Genomic DNA, 27,657 nt, shown 5'->3' with positions numbered 1-27,657 from the left:
GTAAGAGTTAGGTGATCTCTGTTATGGATTAGCATTAGTATCCTCCTCTCTAAAATGGGTATACTAGCAGCATCTACCTCTCACAATTCTGTGAGGATCATAAAGTTAATCATTATAAAGTATTTATGTCCTTGGATCATGGTAAGCACTTAGGTTAGCTGTTATTATTATTATCATTATTATTATTATTATCATTATATTTAGAGAATAATATATATTTAAAAAAACATCCTGGTAAAGCAAGCATCATGGGAAATACATCTCTATAACAAACTAGGTGCTTACCTCAAAAGGAATGAAAATTAATGAAAGATTAAATAGGTCAATCTACATTTTTTATATAAAATAAATAATCTCTGATTAAGGAAATTGAAAGAAATTTATTGGGTCTTTGTTAAAAGTAGGTTGACAATGAAATTAAATAATAAAATGCAATTTATTTTATGCTACTTTGAGAATTTTTAACTCCATCATCTCACAATATAATACACAATACTTTCAACCACATCTTTACATAAAACGTCTTATAAAATCACATAACTATACTCAATGGACAATGATTATATTTATAAAAAACTAATGAATACTTAAATTAAGGTGCAATAATTTGTTTTTCAAATAAAATATTAGCACCATACTGAATAAAAATGATCTAAAACTATTGGTTGGTTTGCTCTTTTTTCTTAAATAACTAAACATCACTCTTTTCCCCTCAATAAAGCATATGTGTTAATATGCAAAATCAGTCTACTATATATAATTTTATTTTTATTTATTTTTTTTTGCAATTTTTTCCAGTAAGGAAAAAGGAAGTAAAAATCTTCATAAAATTAAAAATAAGGAGTCACTCAACAGTGGCTCCCAACAGATGCAAAAGTTGACATTTCCCGACGTATGGTACTAAAAGGAGAAAGCTCTAGTTCTGTAGTGTACTCATTATCATTGTCATCACTGGTCACTGTTGAAGACTTTTGAATACACTCATCACAGCAGCAGCAGCAACATTCCATGAAGGCCCGACTGAAAGGTTTACAAAGACAGAAAAGGAGGACAGGGGTGACACAAGACTTGAAAAACAGAAGAAACTGACTAATGATATGGAGAAGGTCCATCGTCTGCTCTGAGACCCCAGTGGCCATGTAGGCTGTGACAATGTTGCAGATATTCTCAGGAATGATGCAAAATCCATATAAAATGGTCAAGGCGACTACGGTGCAGTTCATCTGGCTTTCAAGCTGAATCTGTCTCTTGTTCCCCCTGGTGCAAGCCTTCTCAGCTTTTCGGATTTTCCTTGCAGTCACAAGGGAGCAGGTGATAGTGAAAAGTGTAGGCAAGCAAAAATAGCAGCCAAAGTACCACCAGAGTCTTGCACTGTCATAGGTGAGAGCTAAGACATAGATGGTATCTGGGAGGTCAGGTGAAATCTTGATGATGCACCTTTCCGCTGGAACTCTGTCGCTAAAACCCAAGTCTTCCTTGCTGAGCTGCCGCAAGACAACTTCTGGGAGTGCTAAGAGTAAAGCCCCAACCCAAATAACAGCTAGCTTGGCAGTGGTGGAACTGCAGTTTTCAATCATCTCATAGTACATCTGAACATTAGTGGCAGCCCGGAAACGGTCTATACACAGAGCGCATAAGGTGAATGTAGTGACTCCTAGTGAAGCAACCTGTGAAAGGGAAGGGAAACACATTTTAATCCATTGCGAATGCCCAAAATACAAAAAAAAAATGGAACATAAGTTGGTCATTAATTCAAAAAAGGAAGCCAGAACCTATTGCTTCTTTCCTTTTCATTAGGAAAAAATCTTTAATTTCCCCATCTCATCCACTTAAATAGTTCTGATATGCACAGAATCTGAATCATAAAATATTAGAATTCAAAGAAACATCAGAAGCCATTGAATCCAAATAATAGCCCCCCAAAAGAATCTCCATTACAGTTACCTGATAATAGTTTTTATTTTGATCCATGGCCACAATTAAAGTTATAACTTTAATTCTAGGTATCCATCTTGGAAATGTATGCCATTGGGTTCCCAGATAAAAATATATGGATGGTTCAGGGAAATTCATTATGTTATGTCAATACTTTGAGAAAACATGCTTTACTTGCCATGGGGATTCCTAACACTGATAAAAATTTACAATTTTTCTGTTCAAACAGACTATCTGCATAAATTGTTGCTGTAGCTGGTGGGGAGGGGGATGTTGAACACTTCATGGCCAAATGTCTGGTGATAAACTTTTCTAAACTTTACTAGGTTGATCCTTAGACAAGAAACATATAGTCCAGCATCAAACTCATTTTCTTTGTTTATGGGCTACTATTATTTTTACTGATCTTTTACTTTTTGATTACCTTCATATCTGAATATCTCCCTCTGCTTCTCCCTACCCAGTTATCCATCCCTTATAACAAAGATTATTTTAAAAAAAGAGAAAAACTAGTTCAGTAAAACAAACCACTATATCAACTGTGTGATTTGCAAAATTTCATCCATTCAACTCAAACTTCTGAAAAGAGGTAGGGAAGGGTAAATTTTCTCAATTCTTTTCCAGGGTCAAGGTAAGACCAATCCAATTTTCATAGATTTTTCCAATGTTGTAGATAGAGATTGCATTCTGATGGCATGGCCTCCCAGAGCAGTGGTGTCCAATTTTGATCATTCGTCCTTATCAATAAACATTTATGAGTACACCTCCCCCTTTGTAGGGGAGTATATGTATATTGTATGTATGGGTATGTACATATGCATATGTTTACTTATTTATGAATTACTATGTTTGCCCTTCATTTCCAAAGAAGACCATGACATCAGGGAAGTGATGTCATGACATTCAAGTGAATTGGATTTAAATGGGGGGGTGTTATGCTAAGTCACCTCACTTTTTCCTCTGGAGCCATCTGCGTCCAGTAGCTAGATATGAGTGAGGATGACTAGAAATGGCCCTGGATGTGAGGAATCAGGGTTAAGTGACTTGCCCAAGATCACCCAGCTAGTAAATATCTGAGATTGGATTTGAACTCAGCTCCTCCTAAATACCTCATTTGCACCATCTAGCTACCCATGTATGGATTAGAGAAATGAATCTGTTGTAATATTTATGCATATTATAAAGTCTGCATAGAAATATAAATGACAAAAATGACAATATTTGAACCTAGAGTCAATAGGGAGCCCCCTAAAGTTTGTTTAAAAGGGGAAATAATGTGTTCAGATTTGTACTTTAGAAAAATAATCATTTTAGCTATGTAAATAAAGGAGAAATTTCAGAGGCTAATGGAATAATCTTAGGTAAGAAATTATGATGATGTTAATGAATTAGGCTGGTGGTCTTGTGAATGGAGGAAAAATAGATCTAGATATTACAACAGATGCTGAAGATAGAAAAGACAATGTTTGGCAACTGATTGTGAATAACAAAACATTAGAATCAAGGATGGCACCAACATTAAGAATTTAAATAGCTGTAAGGACAGTAATACCTTTAATAGGAAGTGGGAAGTTTAGTAGGGGGGTGTATTTGGGGAAAGAAAATGTAATGGGATCTATGGTGGAAATCACAATCCATCCATATCTGCTCATTCTATCCCACTGATAATGGAAAGTGGAGTGGGGAGATTGATGCTCACTGGTCATTGTTCCAGAGTACAGAATTCACTCTCAGGAATGAATGGCTGAGTAATTTTGCCAGTGGCACCTAAACCTGTAGCTCCTATTATAAGTACTCAAATTACAATTAGGTTATAACTACTCTAAGTAGATGATTTGCCCTATAAGGAAGGGAATGGGAAGGGATAGAGAGTTCAAATAGTGCTATTTGTTTTAGACAGATGTGTTGAAGCCTCATAATTAGATAGAAAGGGTGAAAGGGGATATGTGTCTGGCCCTCCTCCCTCTGATTTTTTTTGATTACAAATCCCTTGGAGTCAGCTTTTAACCTCCTCAGCCTCTACTAGGCAGGATAAAGCACTATTCTAGAGCATCAAGTCATCTCTTCACCATAATGAAGCATAGTAAGATGCAGGTTGAGAAGCACATTTTGTTTCACAAGTATAGATCCTATTATTTCGTGGATGAAATGGGATAATTTTAGAATAAATTATTTTATGATCATTTAACTTAGAAATTGGAAATTATAAAATATAAATATAAAATAAATTATTTTTAAAAAATTTTAAAATAGAGAAAGTAAGGTCATTAAAAGGCTCCAACAAAAAAGTTCTTGTTACTGTGGTTCAGACATGTTCCATTTTTCTTGACCCCATTTGGGGTTTTCTTGGCAAAATACTGGTATGGTTTGCCATTTCCTTCTCTAGCTTAGGAATTTAGGAAAACAAGTCTTCCTGAATCCAGACTTGGCACTGCCTGGATGTCCCAATAAGAACATTATTATAGAGCATGCTGATGGATCTGGAAAAGACCTTAGAGATCATCCAGTAAAATCCCCTTATTTTCCAGATAAAAACCTTAGAAGAGTTTAGCAGCTTCTCCAAAGTCAGAGTCAACTGGAACTCAAAAGGTACAATGGAAAGAGTACCAGGCTTGGTATCAGGAAGAACTGAGTTCAAATCTAATCTCAGTCACTTACTGGTCGTGTGTGACCTTAGGCAAGTCACTTAATCCTGTTTGCCTCTGTTTCCTCATCTGTAAAGTAATTTGGAGAAGGAAATGGCAAAACCACTCCAGTGTTTTTGCTAAGAAAACCCTATCTGGGATCACAAAAAGTTGGACACCAGTGGAAAATGATTAAACAATAACTAGTTCCTTCTTTAGGGTTCTTCTCACCATACCATGAAACTCCCCTTTATATAAGATTTTACAGTGTAATTCACTAAAAGCATGGTAGGATTCTCTAAGGCATCACATTCAATTCTCTTATTTTGTAGATGCCCCAAATGGGTTTAAGTGTGACTTGTCCAAGGTCCCTCGAATAGTAAACATCAAAACTGAGACCAGATCTTCTGACTCCAGAACCAGTGGTGAGAAACACAATATTCTGAGTACTATAATATTATCAAAGTTTAATTGGTACCAACCATGTTTTTGATGGATTTGCAGAGTTTCAAAGAATATTTCAGACAAACTGATCCAAACAGTCTAAATATGAGGGGAAATAAGACAACTGTGGAACACAATTCATAGCAGAAATTTACATCTCACCTTTGTTTGAAGGCATTTTCTCTTACCAGCAAGGTTTTAACATATAATCTATGGGTTAATTGATGGAATGAAGGACCTCATTTTACAATCAAGCATCTAGTGGATTGAAGATAAAAGGGACCAATGATTGAGTGAGGAGAGGTTAAACATTCTAGAACTCCTTCAAAATCTACAGCCTCCATAGCACATTAATTTTTTTTTCTATCTTTAATGGTGTCACATCAATGGTCACCATCTTTAATGGTGTCAAAACAAACAGTACTCTGTGGTAGAAACCAAAAAAAAAACTGATTCAAAGCAGAATGGAAATATGGAAATGAAAGAGAAAACAGAACTCAACCCTGACATTTTACCTGGGAAGTCTGAGGTCTAGAGATCTAAAATGACTTGGAAGAGCCAGGTCCTGAAGTAAGTCTTTGGATTCCCAATCTCATTTCCTTTCTACCACTTCATACTGAATTATTTGACATAGAATTGGGGAAATAATTTATGAATATATGAGGAGTTATGCTATGGCAGAGTACTCCTGTCAAAAATATTTTCCATCTTGTTTTTTATTAATTTATAAAAGAGTATATATATGATGAAAGGCTGTTAGCTATAAAAAAAAAGTTTATAAGAATTACATGCTTTAAGGTCATAGGTATTTTACATATATTGTACTACTTGAACCTTACAATAATATAATGAGGTTTTATGCTAAATTTTCTATTATAATTAAGGAGGGACATGAATGTAGTTTTCCTTTTCTGATAGTTTATTTTTCTCCCTAAATTCACTTATATTTCAGATGTCATGGAATGATTATGAATTCTATTAAAGTGATCTCAGTGTTTCTCCAAATCATTTATAATTTAGAAACATTTATAATGAATAAATTGCATGACTCATTAGTTAACTTATAAAATCATTTGGATATTGGTTGGTGCTATATAAATTGTGCTTATCCAAACTTGAGATGACCTGACATATTTAACTTCCTTTATAAAATGGGCAACACAATGATTTCTGCCATAATTTTGAAATGCATTTGTTTATGAACAGTTCATTAAAAATTCCTCCAAGATGAATGGCACAATTATAGACAATTATAAAATTATCATGAATACTGAATCTTCAGTATTTAATAACCATGTCTGATTGATGAATTTCAGTGTCACCACAAAATGTTATGTCTTTCTTGGAAGCAGTCCTGAGAGAAATGATATGAGTAAGATGCAATCTCATATTAATTAAACTTCAACAGAAGAAATAATTAATAGTGACAAAAACAGATATGTAAACATTTTAATAGGTTAGAGTATTAATTTAGTGAATTTTCAAGATCAGAGAAAAATGTATAGTAAAAAAAATTAGATGTAATTAGAAAATTAGAATTCAATTTTGGGGACATATTGAAAATTTTATAGGGAGTGGCACCCAAGCAGAAAAGCAAGGTTACCAAATTTTAAAATGCTAATTAAAAATTAAGTCATTTTTTATCCTTCTATGTTATAAAGGAAAGCTAAAAGCACATCTCTTTTCACCTTCTGCCTAAACAATTGTTTTTGTTGTACAGGACACTCAGAAGAAAAATTTTAGGTTTTGATTTATATGAGTATGGGAAAAGATATCCCTTTTTGTCTGACTGTAGAGAAGATAAGAGTGAGATGTTGAATATACATCCTAAGGAGCTGTCCTTTATGAACCCAGTCATCCCCTCTACCTTGCTCTGGTTTTACTCCAGAATAGTACTTAGAAGAGAGGATAATGATCATTATTGGAAGGGTTGTGGGAAATCTGGCATACTAATACATTGTCAGTGGAACTGTGAACTCATCCAACCTTTCTGGAGAGCACTCTGAAACTATGCCCAAAGGGCAACAAAAATGTGCATACCCTTTGATCCAGCAATACCACTACTAAGCCTATAACCTGAAGAGATGATGAAAAAGGGTACAAACATCACTTGTACAAAAATATTCAAAGCAGCCCTGTTTGTGTTGGCAAAGAATTTGAAATCAAGTAAATGTCCTTCAATTGAGGAGTGGCTTAGCAAACTGTGGTATATGTATGTCATGGAACATGATTGTTCTATTAGAAACCAGGAGGGATGGGAAATCAGGGAAGCCTGGAGGGATTTACTGAGTGAACTGATGCTGAGTGAGATGAGCAGAACCAGAAAAACATTGTACACCCTAACAGCAACATCGGGGTGATGATCAACCTTGATGGACCTGCTCGTTCCATCAGTGAAACAATCAGGGACAATTTGGGGTTGTCTGTGATGGAGAATACCATCTGTATCCAGAGGAAAGAACTGTGGAGTTTGAACAAAGACCAAGGACTATTACCTTTAATTTAGGGGGAAAAAAATCTGATATCTTATTGTCTGATCTTGCTATCTCTTTTACTTTATGCTTCTTCCTTAAGGATATGATTTCTCTCTCATCACATTCAATCTGGATCAATGTATACCATGGAAACAATGTAAAGACTGGAAAATTGCCTTGTGGGGGGTGGGGGAGGGAAGTAAGATTAGGAGAAAAATTGTAGAACTCAAAGAAAATCTTTAAACTCAAAAAAAAACCAAACCAGAAGAAACAAGCCATGCTTTGGTTCTACAAAATGTGACTACTGGTAATTATGGATGACTCAGTTCTTTGCACCTTCTTTGTCTCTCTTCCACTTTCCGTACTCTTCTCCTACTATAGTAATCATTTTAATTTCACTTTTTCTTTCTGTTGGTCTTCATTTCCCCTTTTTGCTTCTGTACTAGAATCTAAGGTCTATCATTTATTTCTACTATAGGCAAGATTACAAAAGTATTTAATAAGTAGAATTCATTATCCTCCCTCCCACCCAAACAAAACCAAAAATAACTCTCCCTTCTCCTAATTTCTTGTGAAGGGTACCACCACCCTACCAATCACCAGGCTTTGCTACCTTTAAGTCATCCTTGCCCCCCCTTCACATATCCAGTTGGTTGTCAAGTTTCATTCACTTCTTTTTCAGCAATATCCTTTCTATCCATCCTCTTTCCACCATTGTCATGGCCACCATTAATCTGGCTTCTTATGCTCTCTTGCTTGGACTACTGCGATTGCTTCCTAACTGATCTTCAATCTTTCTCTTCCCATCTCTAATCTGCCTTCTGATGAATTCATATTCCTAAAGTAGAAGTTTAAACATGTCATAGACAAGAAGTTCTAGGAATTCACAATTATCTCTAGGATCAAGAACCAATTCCTCTTATTTAAAGTCTTATCACCTAACTCCAGTCTATATTTCCAAGCTTACTGAAATGTTGTTCAGTCATGTCCAACTCTTCATGACTCAGTTGGGATTTTCTTGACAAGGATCCTGAAGTAGTTTACCATTTCCTTCTCCAGCTCATTTTACAGATGAAAAAAACTGAGGCAAAGAGGGTTAAGTCACTTGACCAAGGTCACACAACTAGTCAGTGTCTGAGGCAAAATTTGAAAAAGGGTAAAAAAGTCTTCCTGACTGCAGGTTCAGCAACCTGACCACTGCATTATTGAAATGCCTTTCCTTTAAGCCCTCTCTACCTTTCAACTTACTTGCTTCTTCCCATGTGTGTGACACTCCATTTCTTGGTTCTTATTTTTTTGTTCAGGCTGTCTTCAAATCTGGAATGTATTTCTTCTTCACCTCTGCATCACAGAAATCATCAAGGCTCAACTCAAGTACCACCTCTCACAAGATATTTGTTCTTATCCCCACCCCATCTAAATTTATTTTGCAAATATTTACCTGCAGACACTTAAATTTCTTGAGGACAGAGGCCATTTTATATTTACCTTTGTATCCATGGCATCTAGCGTAGTATCTGACACATAGTAAGTAGGACTTTGATAAATGCTTATTGAATTAATGAAAAAGATGAGGTCCTACATGGCTAATTACACACATTTTTTTAAAGCCAGTGGAAAATTTTTGCAGGCTATTCCTAGGTTTGACTTCCCAAATGTGGTACAACACCAGTATAAAGAAATAAAAGACATACTGATATTTATTTTTTATCCTCTGCAGAGGTATCCTCTTACCTCTAAACATGTCATTCACCTGCTCGAGAAGCTCTGGTAATTCATTATTCCCCTAGGCTCAAATACCCAATTCCTCTTATTCAAAATCTTTTACCACCTGGCCCCAGTCTATATTTCCAGGTTTATTAAAATGCTGTTTGGTCATGTCCAGCTTTTTCTGATCTCTTTAATTCTTAGCAATAACTTGTTAATACGAACAAGAGAGAGAGATCATCCAAGAGTGTTCTGTCATGGATAAAAAAAATGCCCTATGTCCAAAATAAAAATGTCGCCACCTGACTAGTACTAGGTGGTGTAGTGGCTAAGGTGTTGTTGGAGTCAGGATGATCTGTGATCCTGGGCAAGTGGTTTAACCTCTACTTCTCTCAGTTTCTGAAAATGAGAATAATAACAGCTCTCTTTCAAGATGGTTATAAGGATAAAATGAGAGAATATTTATAATGGTTTCTGATACATTATAAGCTATATTGTTGTTCAGCTGTGTATTTTTGTGTACCATTCATTGTGACCCATTTTAGATTTTTTTCTTAGTAAAGATAATGAAAATAATGAAGGTTTTTTTTCTTGGTAAAGATAATCATTTCTTTCCCCAGTTGATTTAATAGATAATGAGTCAGCAAACAGGGTCAAGTGCCTTGCCAAGGGTCATACAACTAGTAAGTGTCTGAGGCCTTAGTGGGACTCATAAAGGTAAGTCTTCCTGTTTCCAAGCCCAGTGCTATATCTATTGTGCCACCTAGCTGTCCAGGTATTATATAAATAATAGCTATTATTATCATTGTCTTTGTTGCTATCATCATCATTATCATTATTTGTCTTCATACAGGAAGAAAACTGTAATAATCTATTCACCATTAGGGATTTCAAAACCAGCAATTTTTTAAGTTTTCACAAAAGCACACTTATATATGAAGCTCTTTTATCTCCTTGGTGGGGGAATGGGTATTTGATAACCTCAGACTATTTATCCAACTTAATAGCAGGGAGTGACTTGCACAAATAGGAAGAATTTGACCCATTGCATTTTGTTTTGTTGTGGTAGCAATATTACATTAAATTCCTCTCAATCAATGGGTACTGGGGAAACGAAAAAGTATTCTTTGGGAAAAGAGTAATCTGCTGGGATCCTGCCATAGAAATTGATCCACTGTGGAGAGTTTTAATGCAAACAAAACAGGGGAAGGGAAAACAATCAGGAGCAAGAGTAAGCCAACTGTGAAAATGATACTGTTGAAAGAGACAATGCAGACTAAATAAAGGTTCCACTGTTGAAAAACAAGCAAAGTCTTTTGGAAGCCTTCTAGCACAAATCAATAATTCTATCTCAATATCAAAAGGAAGAATACACAATGAGCATATTGAGATAAATCCCTATTTTTGAAGGACAACTTAATTGTAAGCTTGAATTCCCTGAAAAAATTTAATCAAAAGTAAAGTTTATAAAGAGATGAAAATATTCTTTTTTAGTACAAATGAAATTTCTTTAAATCCAAGATCATGTTCATTTGGTTCCAGAACAAATTGTATTATGCTTTGGAAATATATTGAAGTATACAGCCCTTGGTACCATTCTTTGTGTACAAAGTGAGGATCTAAGATAAGATAAAGTACTTAACTTTTTTTTGAGGGGGAATGTCCTAGACCCCTTTGTCAGGCTAGTGAATCTATGGATTCCTTCTCAGAATAATGTTGTTAAGTGAATAAAAGGAAATACATAGGCTTACAAAGAGAAATGAATTGTACTAAAACACAGGTGTCCAAAGGGGGGAAAGTTTAGGAACCTCAGTTTAAGAACATCTGCTCTAAAATAAAAGTATTAATAAGAAAACTTTATTTTTAGCTAATGTAATGGGATAGTATTTCCTCCATCAGTCATGTTCATTGCCTGATTATAAACTGAAGGCAGGCCAACAGAAAGAGGTTAAGTGTCTTGCTCATGGTCATAGCATAAGGGCCATAATGGGATCTGAATCAAGATGTTCCTAACATGCTAGAAAGGAATAATGAATAGCTCACACTTAAAAGGAACCTTAAGTTTTGCAAACAGTAATACTGTGAAGTAAATGGTGTAACTTACTACCCCCATTTTATAGAGGAGGAATTTGAGATTCTAAAAGATTAAGTGACTTATGATCACTATCAGAGTAGTAAGTGTATGAGTCAGAATTTAAATATATATATATATATATATATATATATATATATATATATATATATATATGTATCTCCTGACTCAAAGTCTAACATTACATCACTATTCCATGTTGGCAGGTCCCACCAAACTAGAAAGACTTCAGCTACACAAAAAGATTATAAATCTATTACCTGAGATTTAATTTACTTAAATCCAGAAAACTGTATCACTACAACTTGGCTACCCAAATTCTATAAGCTATAGAAATTCAAAAAGGTAAGGTGAAGAAGTGTTGAGATTTTCATCAGTGAAGTGACCACCCAGACTGATAAAATTAGAGAATTCTCTCTCTCTCTCCCCCTTTCCTCACCTTTTCCCTACCCTTCTCTCTTTATTTCTTCCTTTCCTTCTTCCCTTCTTTCTTTCCTTTCATTCTCTCTTTTCCTTCCTTTCTTCTCCATTTTCTTCTTTTTTGCTACAGCAACTCATGAAAATATTTATTAAATTGAAATAATCAAGATCCATGAAAGCTAACAGAGTGCCCATACTGACATAATAAAAGTATTAAAGTATTGAAGATATATGGTTTCTATTATAAGTTATTTTAATGGGTCTAATAGGAGAAAAGAGGATGTATACTGAGGATAGTTTTCTTAAAATTCTAGAAACAACATATCTAGTCTAATAACTCCCTCCGTTCACTGATAATAAAACTTGAAGCTCCTAGACTTTGCATTTTCTAAAGTGACATAGTAAGTAGAGGAAAAAGTATCTGCATTTAAGTCCTCTAACTAAATAATCTACTAAATGTAGACTATTCTACAGTGTCATAGCCAATATGATTTTAGTTTGTATTCTAGTGATTTGGTTTAATAGATGGCGCACTGGACACAGTGACAAACCTGGAGTCAGTAAGGCTCATTATCCTGAGTTCAAATCTGGCCTTAGACATCACTAGATGTGTGACTGTGGACAAGACACTTAAACCCCTTTTGCCTCAGTTTCCTCATCTGTAAACAGAGCTGGAGAAGGAAATGGCAAATCATTCCAGGGACTTTTTCAATAAAACCCTAAATAGGATCCCAAAGAGCAGTACACAACTGAAAATGACTGAACAACATAATCTTTCTACATTTTTCAGGACTGAATTGACATTTCTTTTCCAAAGAGACCTCAAACACCACAGGGGAGATTCTGTTTCTCTTTTTTGTGTGACTCAAAAAAATGGTGCCTACCTCTCTATCAGACTTCTGTGATTTGATAACCTTTTATGAAAAGTTTGCGCTTTTGAGTGAATACAAGCAGTGACATTGACAATGAACACTTAAAATGGGTTAATTAAATCAAAGTTGGGACAGAATGGAAGAGATTGTCTCATCTCCACAATTATATACCTCTCTGGGGGAAAGGTTTCATGGCCAGCCAGGCACAGTAAAGGAGGACTTTTTTCCTTTCTTTTTTAATATCATTGTGGTTTTCTTTGACACACATGCATACTCACCACAGCATTAAAATCATGTCAGATCATTTGGACAAAGCCTATTTCACTACATAATTACAGCCTTAAATTCATGTGAAGAAAGAGTCTATGAAGAAAAGGAATAGGCTGGCATAATTGCTCCATTTTTTTATTCTCCTCTTTCTTCCAACCTATTAACTCTCTGTAATAAACTTTAAAATAATTCTAATCACCTTCACCGGTCACCATTTTAGAGAGAACCATGGAAGCAGCATAGTACACAAAGAAAGAAAAAATTTGGAGTGAGAGGAACTGTGTTCAGATTTCAATTCTTCCACTAACTATCTGTGTGACATTAGGCAAGACCCGTAATCTCATTTAGCTTCAGTTTTCATGAATAAAATGAGATGTTCTGGATGGTTTCTATGAGCACTTTAGTTCTAAAGAGGTGATCCAGGATACATGAGGGTTTTTATTTTCCCCTTCATGATTACAGAGTACCACAGTCAAAACATTTCACCAATCATAGTATCAATGGCATAGTATGTCTAGTTTGTACAAATTTAGTTATCTCACTGAGGTGTTTACTGAGGGCTTCTCACTGTTACAACTCTATCAGCAATGATACTTTATCCTGAAAAATACATAAAAGAAATATTTTCCTTTGTCTTAAACTGTGCCACCAACAGGAATTTAATTCATAGGAAATAACTCAAATATTCAATAGTTCATATTTTGTGAATAATTAGCAAAGGATTTCAAAACAAAACACCTTTGCTAAAATAAAGCAAAACTAAATTCTCCCTAAGATCTACGGTCTCTTCTAAGGAATCCAATGATGATACTCCTGTTCCACTACCAGAAACATATGTGCTTGGATTTTTTTTCCAAGGGTGCTAATATATTTTCACTGACTCATTAACATTTTCTCAAATGCTCCTCCCTGTCAGGGATGACATATATTGTTTGCTGTCCAGAGTGTAATTTTAGAGATGACTGTAAGCCTCCCTCAATTCAACAAATGTTTATTAAACACCTAGTATAAGCCAGACACTATGAATATTAAAGTAAAAAAATAAAAAATCTCTGCCATCAAGGAGCTTCTATCCTGTTTGGAGGAAACAACTTGTACACTGTATAAGTAAGCTACACACACACACACACACACACACACACATGGCATCCCCCTAACATATCTTGGTGTGATATTTTAATAACTTCAGAAATATAAATGTTGCAAACTTACAAAGAACTTTAAAAGGTTATCATTTAAATTTTAAATATTAATATATTTCTTATTAAAATGCAATATAACAACCATCTGTACTATCTGTTGCTCTAGTCAGTTTTAAAGCTTTTTAAAAACATCAGCTGCTGCTGAGTGAATGAAAAGATTGCTTTTGTTAATCCTAGCCTTAAGTTCAACCAGAGAATGAAGTCTTGATGCATATGTGACAGTCTTGACATGACTGCAAATCAAAAAAAATCTTTTTGCTAACTGAACAGATAACCTATGTGGTCAAGCAAGAAGATCTCTTTCTTCCAGCTACAAGTCTGTGAAAATAGCAGTCAGAAATAGTCTGAATGTATATGTGCATGTGTGTGTGTGTCTACAATGTAATTTTGAGAAGGGGAGGGACCTAGAAACTGGAAGAGGGTTATAGAGAGACTTCCCCAAAAAGAGTTCCATTTATGTTTAAAAGTGCAAGGCCATATTCCTCTCCATGTGGTCCAGAAGACATAATGTCTTTAAATCTCTGATATCTGAGTCCTGAATTTATAACAAGAGGACTTTGGTTCAAATCCCAAACAATATGAGCTCAATTAACCTTTTAGATCTTCATTTTCTTCATCTGTAAAGAGAAGGGGTTGAACTAGATAACCTCTAAGGTCCCTTTCAGCCCTAAATCTATCATGTGAATTAAGTTTGCAGACTCTTTACCCAATACAAGCTAGACCTGAGACATCAAGAATGCCTTGGAGGAATGAAGGATAAAACAGCAGTGGGCAGAAGAACATGGAAAGTAGGGACTCTGAAATGAAATTAAAATGTTAAATACTCCAAAAAGAGAAAACAAGGAGTGTCAAAATTAAATTTCATCTGTTTCCCAGTATTTCCTAGGACTCTAGAATCTGACTATGGAACACAGAACACACTGAAGTTTATCTCCTCAAACAAGAATTAAACTGGGGGCCTCAGTCTTATTAGGACTATGATCTACCTATCAGAATTCATGACACAACAAACACTATTAATGAACTAAAGAAATGCTTCTTCTAGACCATTTAAGATTAAATCTCATTTGTGATTTTACCCTATGCAGACCGTCACCATACATTAAAAACCTTTTGGAAAGTTTTCACAGAAAATACCTTTGTTCTCTTACCAAAACAGAAAGAATGAATTTTAATGTTTAATATTTTTAAAAAAAAACTTATCAAAATCTAAGGACCAAATTGTTTTCATTGAATGTAATTATTCTGATATAGAGAGATAACTAGCCTAGTCAAGAGAACAGAATGGCCGTAATTCAATTACTACCTGTGAAACCTTGACAGTAAACTTCAGAGAGAGTCAGGGCCATTCCTAGGAGGGGTGCTGGGCTTGTTCCAAATCACACTGTGTCTCTATATCCTTCTCCCTAACATTTTTTTCAAAGGTGACAGCAGATTGGTAGGAACATGAAGAATAGCCCTGAGCTGGACAAAGGACAATATGTAGACTAAGGATAGAACAAACAGTCATGTGGAAAAGTGGAGGGGGCTGTTTTACCCCTTCTTGCTGATAGCAGCAGATTCTTGATGTGAACCTTGGATCTTCTTAGCACAATCTGATGAAGTTACTTTTGCAATCCCTTCCCCCTTACCCAGATCATTAAGGCAGCATGGGAACTTCTTAGTAGGTTAAGACCCTTAGAGATCATGACAATTTGTCTAAATCTAAAGACAGTTTTGGAATATGGGCCATCTATATGAGACTCAGTTTTTCCCTCTAAAAAAGGAGTAAATATCTCTGGTGTGATATAGAGTAAGCAAAAGATCTCAGGATCTATAGCTGCATTCAAATCTCAACTTCAACATTCTCATCATTGACCTTCTCTAGACCTTACTCTATTCACCTAAAATGAAAATGGTTGAACTAGATCTCGTGATTCCCTTCCATCCCTAGATTTAAAGGTTTTTTTAGATCAATAACTGGAATAATATATTTGAACATGTCTATATCTACATCCATATATGGATAGATAGATAGATTTTATATATATATATATATATATATATATACATATATATGTATACACACACACAAACACACACATGCACACACATATTAAAAAAATAAGCTTCTTAAGGACAAAAACTATATTACCATTACCTAGTATAGTGTTTGGCCCATTGATTTTTTGATTGGACCTGTGATTTCACTGGTACAGGGAATCTCCATTGAGGAAACTCCTTTATCAAGGCAGATACTAAGGGAATTGTCCTCCAACTTTGAGTGTTAAAGAGACATTGTGAGGCTGTCTTGACCAGGGTTACACAATGTATATCAGAGGCTAGACTGGAACTTCCTGACCTCTAGGTCTCATGTTCAATCCACCCTAGTCTGCTTTAAACCATACAGAAGTAAATTTTTCTCTCATCTGAATGGTCTAACATAACACCATAGCTCTGCCTTGTGCACTCATCAACCAACATCTTTGTATTTTACTTACTGAAGTAATTGTCCTTCTATTAGGCATAGTTCCATGAGAGACTGAACTGTGTCTTAGTCTTCTTTGCATTTTCATACCCCAACACCTACTCTAGTACTCTGACCTAGTAGGGATTCAACAACTGTGTTCTTAATGAATTAATGCATGACTTCTCTGGCTATTTCAAAGGTGGGTATATAAACTTTAGTAATCAAAATAAAATATACTTTTGAAAATTTCAAACTCCCTCAAACTTCTTAAAATAGTTGAACCAACTCCCACTTACAGGTAAGTTAAATGATAACAAGAAAATAGTTCTCCAAAGAATTTCATAATTGGAACATTTTACACCAAAAGAGAGGAGATTTCTAAAGGTTTTGGTGATGCCACTGATTCTCTCAGCATGAGTTCGAGAGCAGGCTTCAGCCTCAGCTCTACTTCTTTCCTTATCATTATATAATTCACATAATTTCAATAAGTGGAAGCCAAAATCCCTGATGAGCTAGCTTCCTAGAATCTGGGAGGGGGGAAACTAGCACTATAATCTATTACTTTCATTTGGAATTCCCCTGAAGTCTGCCCTAACATGGTTAGTCCTTTCTTATTTTCATTCCTTCTCCATACCTATAAGAGATAATGTGAGATAGTTTCAAGACAGCCTTGGCATATTTTTCCAAGACCAATGACCCCTAGACTAACTTTTACTTCTTCCATCATTATCACTTCCCAAAACCCTGAAAGTTTGAGTGGAATGGGATGTTTGGAATAGAAGCCATAGATTTCTCCCTGAGCCCAGGTTTCTCAGTTGACCATTCTCTACTATTAATCACCTATCTGTATGGTTATGTGCTCTAAATTGCAGTAAGAAAGATTAACAGAAAGGTCAAGGTCTTAAATGTGAATCTAGCCAGTGAATCAATTACATTAAAAATATTAATTTGGCAAAAACTGAGTCAACACATAGCCAAATATTTCTGCAATAAACATCATGCAGTCAATCTTAATGTGAGATTGTTTGCTACCCAGGGACACAGAACCTCTTTAATGGCCTGGTGCACAGTCCTGTAGTTAAAGCTTCCTTTAATGCACCATTTTATCACTGAATCTCTAGTATTCTAAGTGCAAAGAACCTGGGAAGAGATAAAGAACATTTTATGAATCAGGGTCATAAAATAATCTCCTCTACACATATGTAGGCTATAAAGATCACTGACTTACTTTCAGATTCTATATGATAAAACTACAGAGTACAAAATTTAATCTCTAGTTCTTAAAGTTTTAGCTAAAAATAAAAATCTAACCAGGTCCTACAAGTAAAACAGTCAATGTCAAGCAATTGAAAACTACTATAAATGTATATAAATGCAGGGCAAAAATGGTAAGCTGAAAAATAATAGTTTTATTCAAATGAATGCCTGAATTTTTTTGCCAAAATCCAGATTTATTTTATGGCCAATGTTCATTTCTCTCTCTCTCTCTCTCTCTCTCTCTCTCTCTCTCTCTCTCTCTCTCTCTCTCTCCCTCCCTTTCCCTCTCTCAATGTAATATCAGCATTGAGAGTATTTAAACCATTTAAATTATCTACAAAGTTTGTTAATAATAATCTATTTATATTACAATGTCATTTTAGCTTGGCGTAGTACATATTTATAGATGCTATATAGAGATAATTTATAAATAAGTATAGATCTAAATATGAAATATGTGTATTTCTACAAATGCATACACACATAATATATATAAAACATATGTAATAAAGTAGATAGACCATAATAGATCTCTTCCTGAGTCCAAATCTGGCTTCAGAGACTTACTAATTGTATGACCCTGAGCAAGCCACTTAACCTTGCTTGCCTCAACTTCCTCATCTCTAAAATTAACTGGAAATGGCAAACCACTCCAATATCTATTCTAAGGAAACCCCAAATTAGTTCATAGAGTCAGACATGATTCAACTGCAACTTCACATAATATTCACATATAAATATATATATGTGTGTGTGTGTGTGTGTGTGTGTGTGTGTGTTTGTGTGTGTGTATGTATGTGAGAATGTATTAGAACTAAAAATTGAAAATTAATATCTACAGCAGGGAAGAATAATTAGAAGAGTTGTATTCCTGTTTCCATTTCATCTGAGAGATTAAGAGGTCTGTATACAATTTAAATTAAGGCAAAAAGTTCTAGAATCATAGAATCTATGAGGCAATACTATTTAATGGATTAAAAAGCAAGACTTGAAGTAAAGAAAGCCTAGGTTTGACTCTCACCTCAATCATTTGCTAGCTGTGCTATTCTAAGTAAGCATCCCCATTTGTAAAAGGGGGTTACATTCAATAGCCTCCCCTCCATTTTTAAACCTATGATTATATGATCATTATCTAATGGATTAAAGAGAAAACCATCTAGTCCAAATGATAACTGATCAGAAATCTTCTCTAAAAGATCACAAACAAGTAATCATAGAATCTCTGTTTGAGTACTTCCGGTGAGAAGAGACTCCACTGGGAAATATAAAGTTTATAGAATTCAAATTAAAATTTTTGCAATGCTCATAATTAAAATATAAGCAAGAGGGTAATTATAATTAATTGATGTTGTTAATAGTAGTGTAAACAGATGTATAATGAATCCATTTGCTAATTACTCTTCTCTGCTGACTATGAGTATTAGCTAGCAGCTTGTTTGGATTTTAGTTATATCTTATACACAAAAATAAATGTTGACTCATTAAGTTAAAATAGCACATTTTCACTGGTACACTAAAAATGAAAAGGATTCTAAATAGATAAGTAATAATATGATTAAATTGAAAACTTAAAATATTTACAAATTATCATACTCAACACAACAAAGGCAATTTCACTTTATATATTACTTGCTGCTCAAGATCTGGTTATAAAATAATATGAATCTGTTTCCAAAAGTAACCATAATATTTGTGGTTCACTGGTCACTCAACTAAATTAATTGTTCTATGGAATAAAATAATAATAAATCGATTAAAAATAAATACATACATATTTCCTCCCATAGTCTTCTCATCTATTAACTCAGAAAATTGAATTGGACTAAACTTTCATTCCAGTTTTAAATATATAACTCCATGAGCATGGTAAATTATGTTTGGAGTTGAACATCTATGAGAGCATTAGAAGAAGTGAATTTGATGTCAAAAATCTTGGATTAAATTTCAGCTTTAGGGCTTACTCTCATGTGTATTCTCTCCAGATTTATTTTTTCTTGCTTTAATGAAGGAAATGTTCTAGATGATGCCTGCAGTTCCATCTAGCCCTACATCTAAGCTTTTAGAGATCTTTTAGAGAAGATTTCTGATCAGTTATCATTTGGACTAGATGGTTTTCTCTTTAATCCATTAGATAATGATCATATAATCATAGGTTTAAAAATGGAGGGGAGGCTAGATAATGCTTCCATTCTCGCCTAGTCACCTGAATATCTGTGTTGTACTACATAGGAAATTAGCTTCCAAAAAGAACAAAATAAGTCATCAGATGCAATCTCTATCTTTAAGGAGTTTACAGAAGCCAGGGAAAGGAGTGGCAAAAGCATACACAAGTTATATATAGTGGAGACTATGAAGAAAGAAGTCAAGTTATATTGCAAATTTTGTAACGTATGAGACTGAAAGTTAAAAGACGTTAAAATCCTAGTGATTTTAGTCACTTCATCTCTATGGTTTATATATGGATTAGATTAAATGACTTCTTAGAGATGCTATATATAGAGAGATATATAGATGCTATATAGAGAGATAAATCCTCAGGGGAGGAATCTATGGCTCCTATTCCAAATCTAGCTCTAAATCTGTAATTTTATGAAAAATACCCTAAGAGGGAAAGGAATGGTATTCTCCACTAAATTGGCTGCACAAGACCCCAGATAAAACATCCTTATGGGAGCAGTAGATAGTTATAAATGAATGATGTTACAATAGGGTTTGACAAGCTAAAGTGAATTTTGATATGTGGTACTTATAAAAAAATCAAGAGGTTATCATGTAGTGAGGTCACTATTTATATAAATAAACTTTAACTTGTAAATTGGAAGAGGAAAAAAAATCAAAATATTGCATTGTGACCTAGACCGACCATTTCTGTAATACCATTTTCAGTTCTATGTGCCACATTTTAGGAAGCATAAAGATAAACTAGAGAATATCTAAGGTTATAAGGATAATAAAACATGCGAAAATCATGATACACAGTGGCCTTGAAAAGAATAGACAGGAGGAACCTGAACACTGTCTTCAAATATTTGAAGGGCCATTAGGTATAAGATGAATGCCAATTATTCTGGTTGGCTCCCAAGAGTAGGATTAAACACCTGGGAGAGTTATAAAGAAGAATATGGTAACAACATAGGGAAAAACTTCCTAATAATTAGTTGTCCAAAAATACAAGAGCAATCTTAGGAGATTTTGAAAGCCAATATTCCAGAAAGTGTTGAAGTAGTGTGGAGGAGTATTGCTTTTTAGACTTTAGACTCCCAGGGGCACATGGTCTAAGTAAAATTTGGATTCTATTAATTCGTTAGTCCTCTCCAAGATACTCTATTTTTTGGTTATAGGCATCACACACACACACACACACACACACAAACACACAAAGTAAATTTAGGAAATGCTTGGACAGAAAAGCTAAAAGAGAAATACATGCTAAAAAGGAACTAAGAATAGAAAAGCAACAGGCAAGGGAAATATAGCAGAAAATAATACAAATGACAAAACTTATGCAAGCGAGAAAAAGCAAATTAGCTGATTAAAGGTGAAACATAGAAGGTGAAAATATGAATAAGACTTCTACAATTTCTGGGTATTTTTAAGCTATGGCAGGTAGAACAAAAAGTCATGGGAAAATATCAGAGGAAAGGCTATAAATAATTTTTAGTTCCCTTTAAAGATCTAAAGTAATGTTGATAGTTTAGGAATATACAAAATGGATTATCATAGAATCACTGAATTTCAGAATTGGAAGGAATCTCAGTGGTCATTTGGAAACCCATGCCTGAAAAATAATTCCCACAAGAACCCACCTGACAAGCCAGTCTCTATTTTACTGTTGGTTGTCCTTCATTCTCAAAGACAACCAATGACATCAATAAGGTGATGTCTTGACTGAATTTAAGTTAGGCAGAGCTGTGTAAAGTCATCATCCTCACTTTATCCTCCAGAGTCATCAGAGTCTAATGGTAAGACATAGGTCAGAACAACTGGAGATGACCCTGGATACAGTAGGAGATGTTTTTAAGCTAAGGTCTTTCCCAAGATCTCAGTTTGTCTGAAACAACACCCATTCAGTGAATAAAGTCTAGGTAAGAAGTGAAATATACTACTTACAGAAGTAAATTTAAAAAAAAAAACACTTTTGGGATAGTTCCAATTGTGAATTTGTCCTGTCTTCAAACTTAAATCTGCGTTTTTGTCACTTATAACCAAAATTTCTGGGACCAAAAAGAACAAATCTAATCTCTCTTCTAATGTGGTAGCCTTTCAAATACTTGAAATCAGCTACTTCAGTTACTTGAACTTTCTCTTTTCCAGGATTAGACATGAATTCAGTGTCCTTCAATGACCCCCACCCCAGATTGCCTTCCCCTGGACACTCTTCAGGTTGCCAGAGTCCTTTATGATATCCAGAAATGAACTATTAATCCAGATTTACTCTAAGTGGTCATAGTATAGAGAAATTATCACCTCATTATTCCTACAAACTATGCTTCCCTTATTCTAATCCAAAGATAAGATTGCATATTTACCCTTAATGAATCTCATTTTAGTCGATTAGACCTATTCAGTATACTAACCTGTCTAGATCTTTTTGGAACCTGATGCTCTTCCCCAATTCATTAGCCATTTTTTCCAGCCTTATATCATTTACAAATGTAGTGAGTATGCTTAAAGTCAAGCCATCTATGCCTTCGGTCAAGTCATTACTAAAAAAGGTTGAACAACCAGAGGTCAACAACTGATCCCTGAGAAATCCACTGTCCTTACTAGGCTGACTTTATAGCACTTATGTGTTCAGTCATTCAACAAGTTCTTAATAAATGTAGTGGTATTATTATCTATGTTTTTCGTCACAATAGTTTGATACCTTATTAAATACTTTGCTAAAATCTAGGTAAACTGTATCTACAGCATTTCCCCAATGTATTAGCTTAGTAACTTTATCAGAAAAGGATATAAAAATAGTCTGGCATAACCTGTTATTGATAAAAATATTGATATTACTGGCTCTTAATAATGTTCCTTTTTGAAAGGTCTATTAATTATTTCTCTAATGTTCTATTCTAGGAGAACCTAGGTGGCAAACTGGATAGTGTATCCAGCCTGGAGTCAGGAAAGACTCATCTTTCCAAGTTCATATCTGACTTCAGACATTTACTAGCTGTATGGCCCTGAGGAAGGCACTAAACCTTATTTGCTTCAGTTTCCTCATCTCTAAAAAGAACTAGAGAAGACAATGGTAAACCACTTCAAGAAAACTTCAAATGGGCGTTTGACTGAACTAAATGCTCTATTCCAGTAACTAAAGTCAAGACTGTCTGGCTTGGTTTGTTCATAAATTCATTTTTATGATAAATTGAAGAGTATAATTTAAAGAGATTGAACATTTACTGATTTAAAAAATTAATGAAATGGAGATTACCAATACAAATCACTGAGCTTTACTGAATTGATCATTTCTTAATTTCTGTCAGTTTATGAGAAGTACAACGAAAACCATTAGACTAGAGGACTAGTGGACTAAACACTTAACAGTGGATTACAAGGAAGTTGTTATGATTAAGTGGGTCATGTTCTTCAGTGTTATAGAATTTTCCAATTCTTAGAAAAGAGAAGGGAAAGAGGGGGAGAAGGTTAAAAAAATGAGAAATATTGGATACAACTTTTACTATATAGACTTTTGATTTTTATCAGTCAATAAAAGGAATCCCACAAGTTAGAAAAATCATCTCAGGGGAAGATGTTAGTGTCTCCTAGAGGCAGAATTGCACCTTCCTCTGACATTCAAGAGTTGTAATTCTACTGCTTGCACTTGCTTATAGGAATTTCAATAAAACTTCAGAGAGTTTAGTATTTTAAAATCTTGCTATTAAATGTATTTTAGAAATCTTTAGTCAAGAGTAAAGACTGCGTAGCAATCAGGAATACCTTGCATACAGAAAAGATCCTTGAGGAACAAAGAGAAAGATAAATCACCAATTGAAAACCAAAAGAATGAAAAGACACAAACATAAAATAAAATAAAATAAAACCAAAATACAAAAGGACTGAAGTTTGAATCCCAACTATGAAACTAAGTACCCATGTTCTCTCTGGATCTCAGTTTCCCCAGAAACTATAGAAGCATGAATTATTATAATATTTACTATAAAAATCTGAGAATGAACTAAGGATTCCTTCCAGTCTAATTTCCTTGAAGAGATAAAAGAAACAATTTTTGTTTAAGAGAGAGAGAAAAAATAAAAAACAGAGCATTGTAGGAGGCAGAAGAGTAGACACTGGCAGCAGATTCTAAAAGTCCCACTTTCTCCAAGAAGACATTTAGAAATCAAAAGAAGCTCAATAAGAGTAAAGTGAAAATATACTCACAAATGCTATGAACTATGTTATGCTATCCTATAATCATAGGATTATGGATATTAGAGATCATCGAGTCCAAAATCCTCAGTTTAAAGCCAAGGAAACTATGAGGTCAGAAAAGTTAAGTGAATTGCCCAGGGTCATTTAGCTAATAACTATTTCCATTAGAATTCCAGTGTGGAGCTTTTTGAAGTCCAATTATCTATTCACTACACTATCTTGTGTTTCTTAAAGTGTCCCAGAGACAAGCATAGATATCTACTATGTGTGCCTTTCACATGGTGGATTAAAATATACAATATAGGAGAATAGAATTTCACCAGTGACTAAATGATTCTCTTATGACTTATTTTCTGTAACCTTGAGTTTTGTTTTCTCCTGTTTTATTTTGAAAGCTCCATTCTTAACTAGGTGGTTGTGTTGTGTCCCTTTTACCTTTATAGGTTTTTATTTTCCATTTTTCTAATTTTCTCCCCAGTTCATACCAGTTTCTAGTTTTATGCCAGTCTTTAATGTTTAGCCCAAGACAGGCCAATAGGTTCCTCCCTCACTTTTGGACTATTCTGTTGACTCAACAGGTTACTTTTTAATCAATAAGGCCCATATTGATTCTAGAGAAAATTAGAGAAATCATGACATAGAATGGACCCTGACAAGTTAACCAGCAAACCTCCTCATATATCTAACTGCTTTAAATTAATCCAAGTTGATCACAATTCAGAAATGAACTATCTCCCAGATAAATCATGTACTTCTAAGCTAATTGCCCCCTGGCAACAACTGAAATCCTGGACCTTAGGTAAAGAAAGGTTGACAATTAATTTAACAGGCATGGAGTGCAACTCTTATCTGTTTTGGTCAGACTTATAGAGCATGCGATTTACTGCCTCCTGTTTTTAGTTCTTTTAAACAGGAGGAAACTTCTCTTCTATCTTAGGAAGAGGAATAATGTACCAAGGGGATCCTGACACTGCTACTAGCAAGAATCCCGGGCTACTGTAATATTTACAGGTTTCAATTCTTCAGCTTCCTTAAGTGAATTGGACAATCTGAATGGAGCAAAGCAGGGGCCAGCTGGCTGGGAGCACAACTGGCAGAGGAGCACTTGGGCACTTTCCAATGGCTGTTGTTTAAGTGAGAGGCCATTTTTAAAGCAAATTCCAACCATCACATTCAAGACAGTAACTGCAGAAGGAAGAAAAGTTTTGTGGGATTTGATTTGGTTTGGGTTTTTGTTGTTGTTGTTGTTCTATTTTGGTGGTTATGTTCCTGCTTAGATGCCCAAAGTTTTCCACTTTGAAATCGCCACAGTTATAAATTGTCAGCTACAAAGAATTTTTTTTAAAGCAAATTAGCCCTTAACATCAGTGTGGAGCGCAATGTTACATGTAGCAGAGTTGGACATAAACTCTACTAAGTATCTTGTCTCACAGTGACCCAGGTCTCCTTTTAAGCTTAGTTTCCTTAAAGGCACACACAAAAAAAAAGGCTGTGAAATTGAGGGGAGAGGGAAGAAAGTGAGAGAGAGAGAGAGAGAGGGGCAGCTTCCATCACCTTGGGGAGGAAGGCAGAGCATCTTAGGTGACCCGGGAGACCGGGAGATCGATTTAAGTTTTTAACATGAAAGCAATTTCTACCTTTGTAGAAAACATTTGCCTCAACTCTAGTTCTTAAGAAGGACTGGAAAGAAGCAGTTGATTCCGATTGTCACACAATAGATCTTTCCACATTTTCTCTGTGGAAATAAGGGGGTGGGGACCTGGATAGAGACAAAAGTTTCTTTCCTCGTCCTGCTGGGTTCAGATGGTCCAAGCCACCTGGCTGGAGAGGCAGCTTGCGGTCGCCGCCAATGCAGGTGTTCGCTGTCACAGGCGCCGAGCCCAGTGCTGCACAGCGGAGCGGCTCCGAGGGGCGGACACAAGTACCAGGCAGGGTGGTCTAGACCTGCTATCAGCAGCCCCCCCCCCCCCCGCAAGCGCGTTCAAAGGTGTGCGTGAGCAGGCAGAGGCGGGAAGGTGAGGCAGAGAGAGGGGAGGGAGGGGGGCGTACGGGGCTCCGTTACCTCGAGATAGGGCACGATCTTGCAGGAGAAGTCCTCCAGCAGCCACTTCTTGGTGAGCTCGTGGAAGATGACCAGCGGCAGGCAGAAGAAGATGATGAGGAAATCCCAGAAGGCCAGGTTGGCCAGGAGCGAGTTGGAGATGCTCCGCATGTAGTAGTTGTGGCACACGATGCACATCACCGCCAGGTTGCCGATGATGCCGGTGCCGAAGATCACCACGGACAGGCACATGACGGCGTAGGCGCCGTAGGACTCTCGGGTCAGCGGGTAGAAGGGGTTCTTGAGCTTGGGCCGCCGGCCGGTGCCGTTCCCCGCGCGGGGGCCGCTCCGCTCCTGGAGCGCCTCTCCGGAGGAGCCGTTGAGGGGCAGAGGCTGCCCGGCCGCCGGCGGCCCCGGCTCCGGCTCCCGCTCCGGCGCCCGCGCCCGCGCCTCGCTCCCCGGGACTGGGGGGCTGCTCAGGGGCTCACCGTGGGGCTTCCCCGCTCTCCTCCACCTGGAAAAGGGCTCCGGGGTTCCGGGGACCCTCCGCTCGGGGCGGCCCCCCGGCTCCACGCGCTTCTCTGCCCCCGCCTCCAAGGAGAGCCTCAGGGCCACTGGCAGCTTAATCAGCGCCGCCCTGAGGGGGACCAGCCAGAGGCCAGGCCGCCTCTGCGGGGCAGCCCCGCGCGCCCCGGGCGGCTCCCCGAAAGGCTCCAGGAACGCATCCCCCTCTTCCTCCTCCTCCTCTTCCTCCTCCTCCTCCCCTCGGGGCGCTTTGGCGCCGGCTGCTCCCCCGGGGTGGCTGGACCACACTTTCTGCCACGCGTCTCCCGACCCCCAAACTTGCCAGCCGCGCGGCTCCGGGGTCAGCTCGGGCAAGGCCGGCGCGCCCGGCCCGCTCCGGTTCCCCAGGGCCAGGGCCGGGGCCGCCGCCAGCTGCAGCAGCAGCAGGAGGCGCGGGGCGCAGGCCAGGGGCGCGCCCGGGGGCCGCATGGCGGGGCTCCTCAGGACCGGCACCTGCCGCCCGCCGAGGGCCAGGCGCATGTCCCCGCGGGCCCCCAGCGGGAGAAGGCTGCGACCCCCCGACGCTACTGCGTCCGGCTTCTGCTCATCCCCGGGCCGGGGGCGGGGGGCGAAGCCAACAGGCGGCGACCTCCGGAAAGTTGCGCCGCCCGCCTCTGCCCGCTGCCAGCATCGATGCTCCGAGCGCGAGGCACCAGCCCCCCGCCCCGGCCCCCCACGCTCCTCCCCTTTCCCTCCTCCCTCCCGGGTGACCGCCTTCTTGGTAACAGTTGCTCCGGCTCCCGCCGCCTATTTACGTCCTCACGGCGGAGCTTTACCCGCCGGCAAGCGGAGCTCTCGGGAGACCGGGCACAGCGGGCCCCCTCCCCCAGACACCTTCCTCTCCCGGGAGCCGGGCTGCGCGGAGCCGCCCGCGAAGCTCCGCCCGCCCGGGGGTGCCGGCGCGGGGCGGCCCGCGGCCCGACTCAAAGTTGCCCCAAGTTGGCCG

The 27,657-nt window shown here is 37.2% G+C and overlaps 1 protein-coding gene across 1 annotated transcript; it reads right to left on the bottom strand.

The window, feature by feature from the left end:
• Positions 1-360: 360 nt before the first annotated feature.
• Positions 361-27,657, bottom strand: GPR37 (G protein-coupled receptor 37). The gene is made up of 2 exons (XM_074193790.1): positions 26,169-27,657; positions 361-1,667 (listed from the first exon to the last, which is right to left on the bottom strand). Exons 1-2 carry the CDS (start codon positions 27,189-27,191, stop codon positions 849-851), a joined length of 1,842 nt encoding a protein of 613 aa, XP_074049891.1. The 5' UTR covers positions 27,192-27,657; the 3' UTR covers positions 361-848.

This window comes from Macrotis lagotis, chromosome 7 (assembly GCF_037893015.1).
Source record: "Macrotis lagotis isolate mMagLag1 chromosome 7, bilby.v1.9.chrom.fasta, whole genome shotgun sequence".
Lineage (NCBI taxonomy): Eukaryota > Metazoa > Chordata > Mammalia > Peramelemorphia > Peramelidae > Macrotis > Macrotis lagotis.
This window is presented reverse-complemented; position numbering and strand designations above follow the sequence as displayed.

Coding starts and splice junctions, on each gene's coding strand:
- GPR37 (XM_074193790.1), bottom strand. CDS start 27,191: ATGCGCCTGGCCCTCGGCGGGCGGCAGGTGCCGGTCCTGAGGAGCCCC. Junction 1,668..26,168: donor AGATCGTGCCCTATCTCGAG/GTAACGGAGCCC, acceptor TCCCTTTCACAG/GTTGCTTCACTAGGAGTCAC.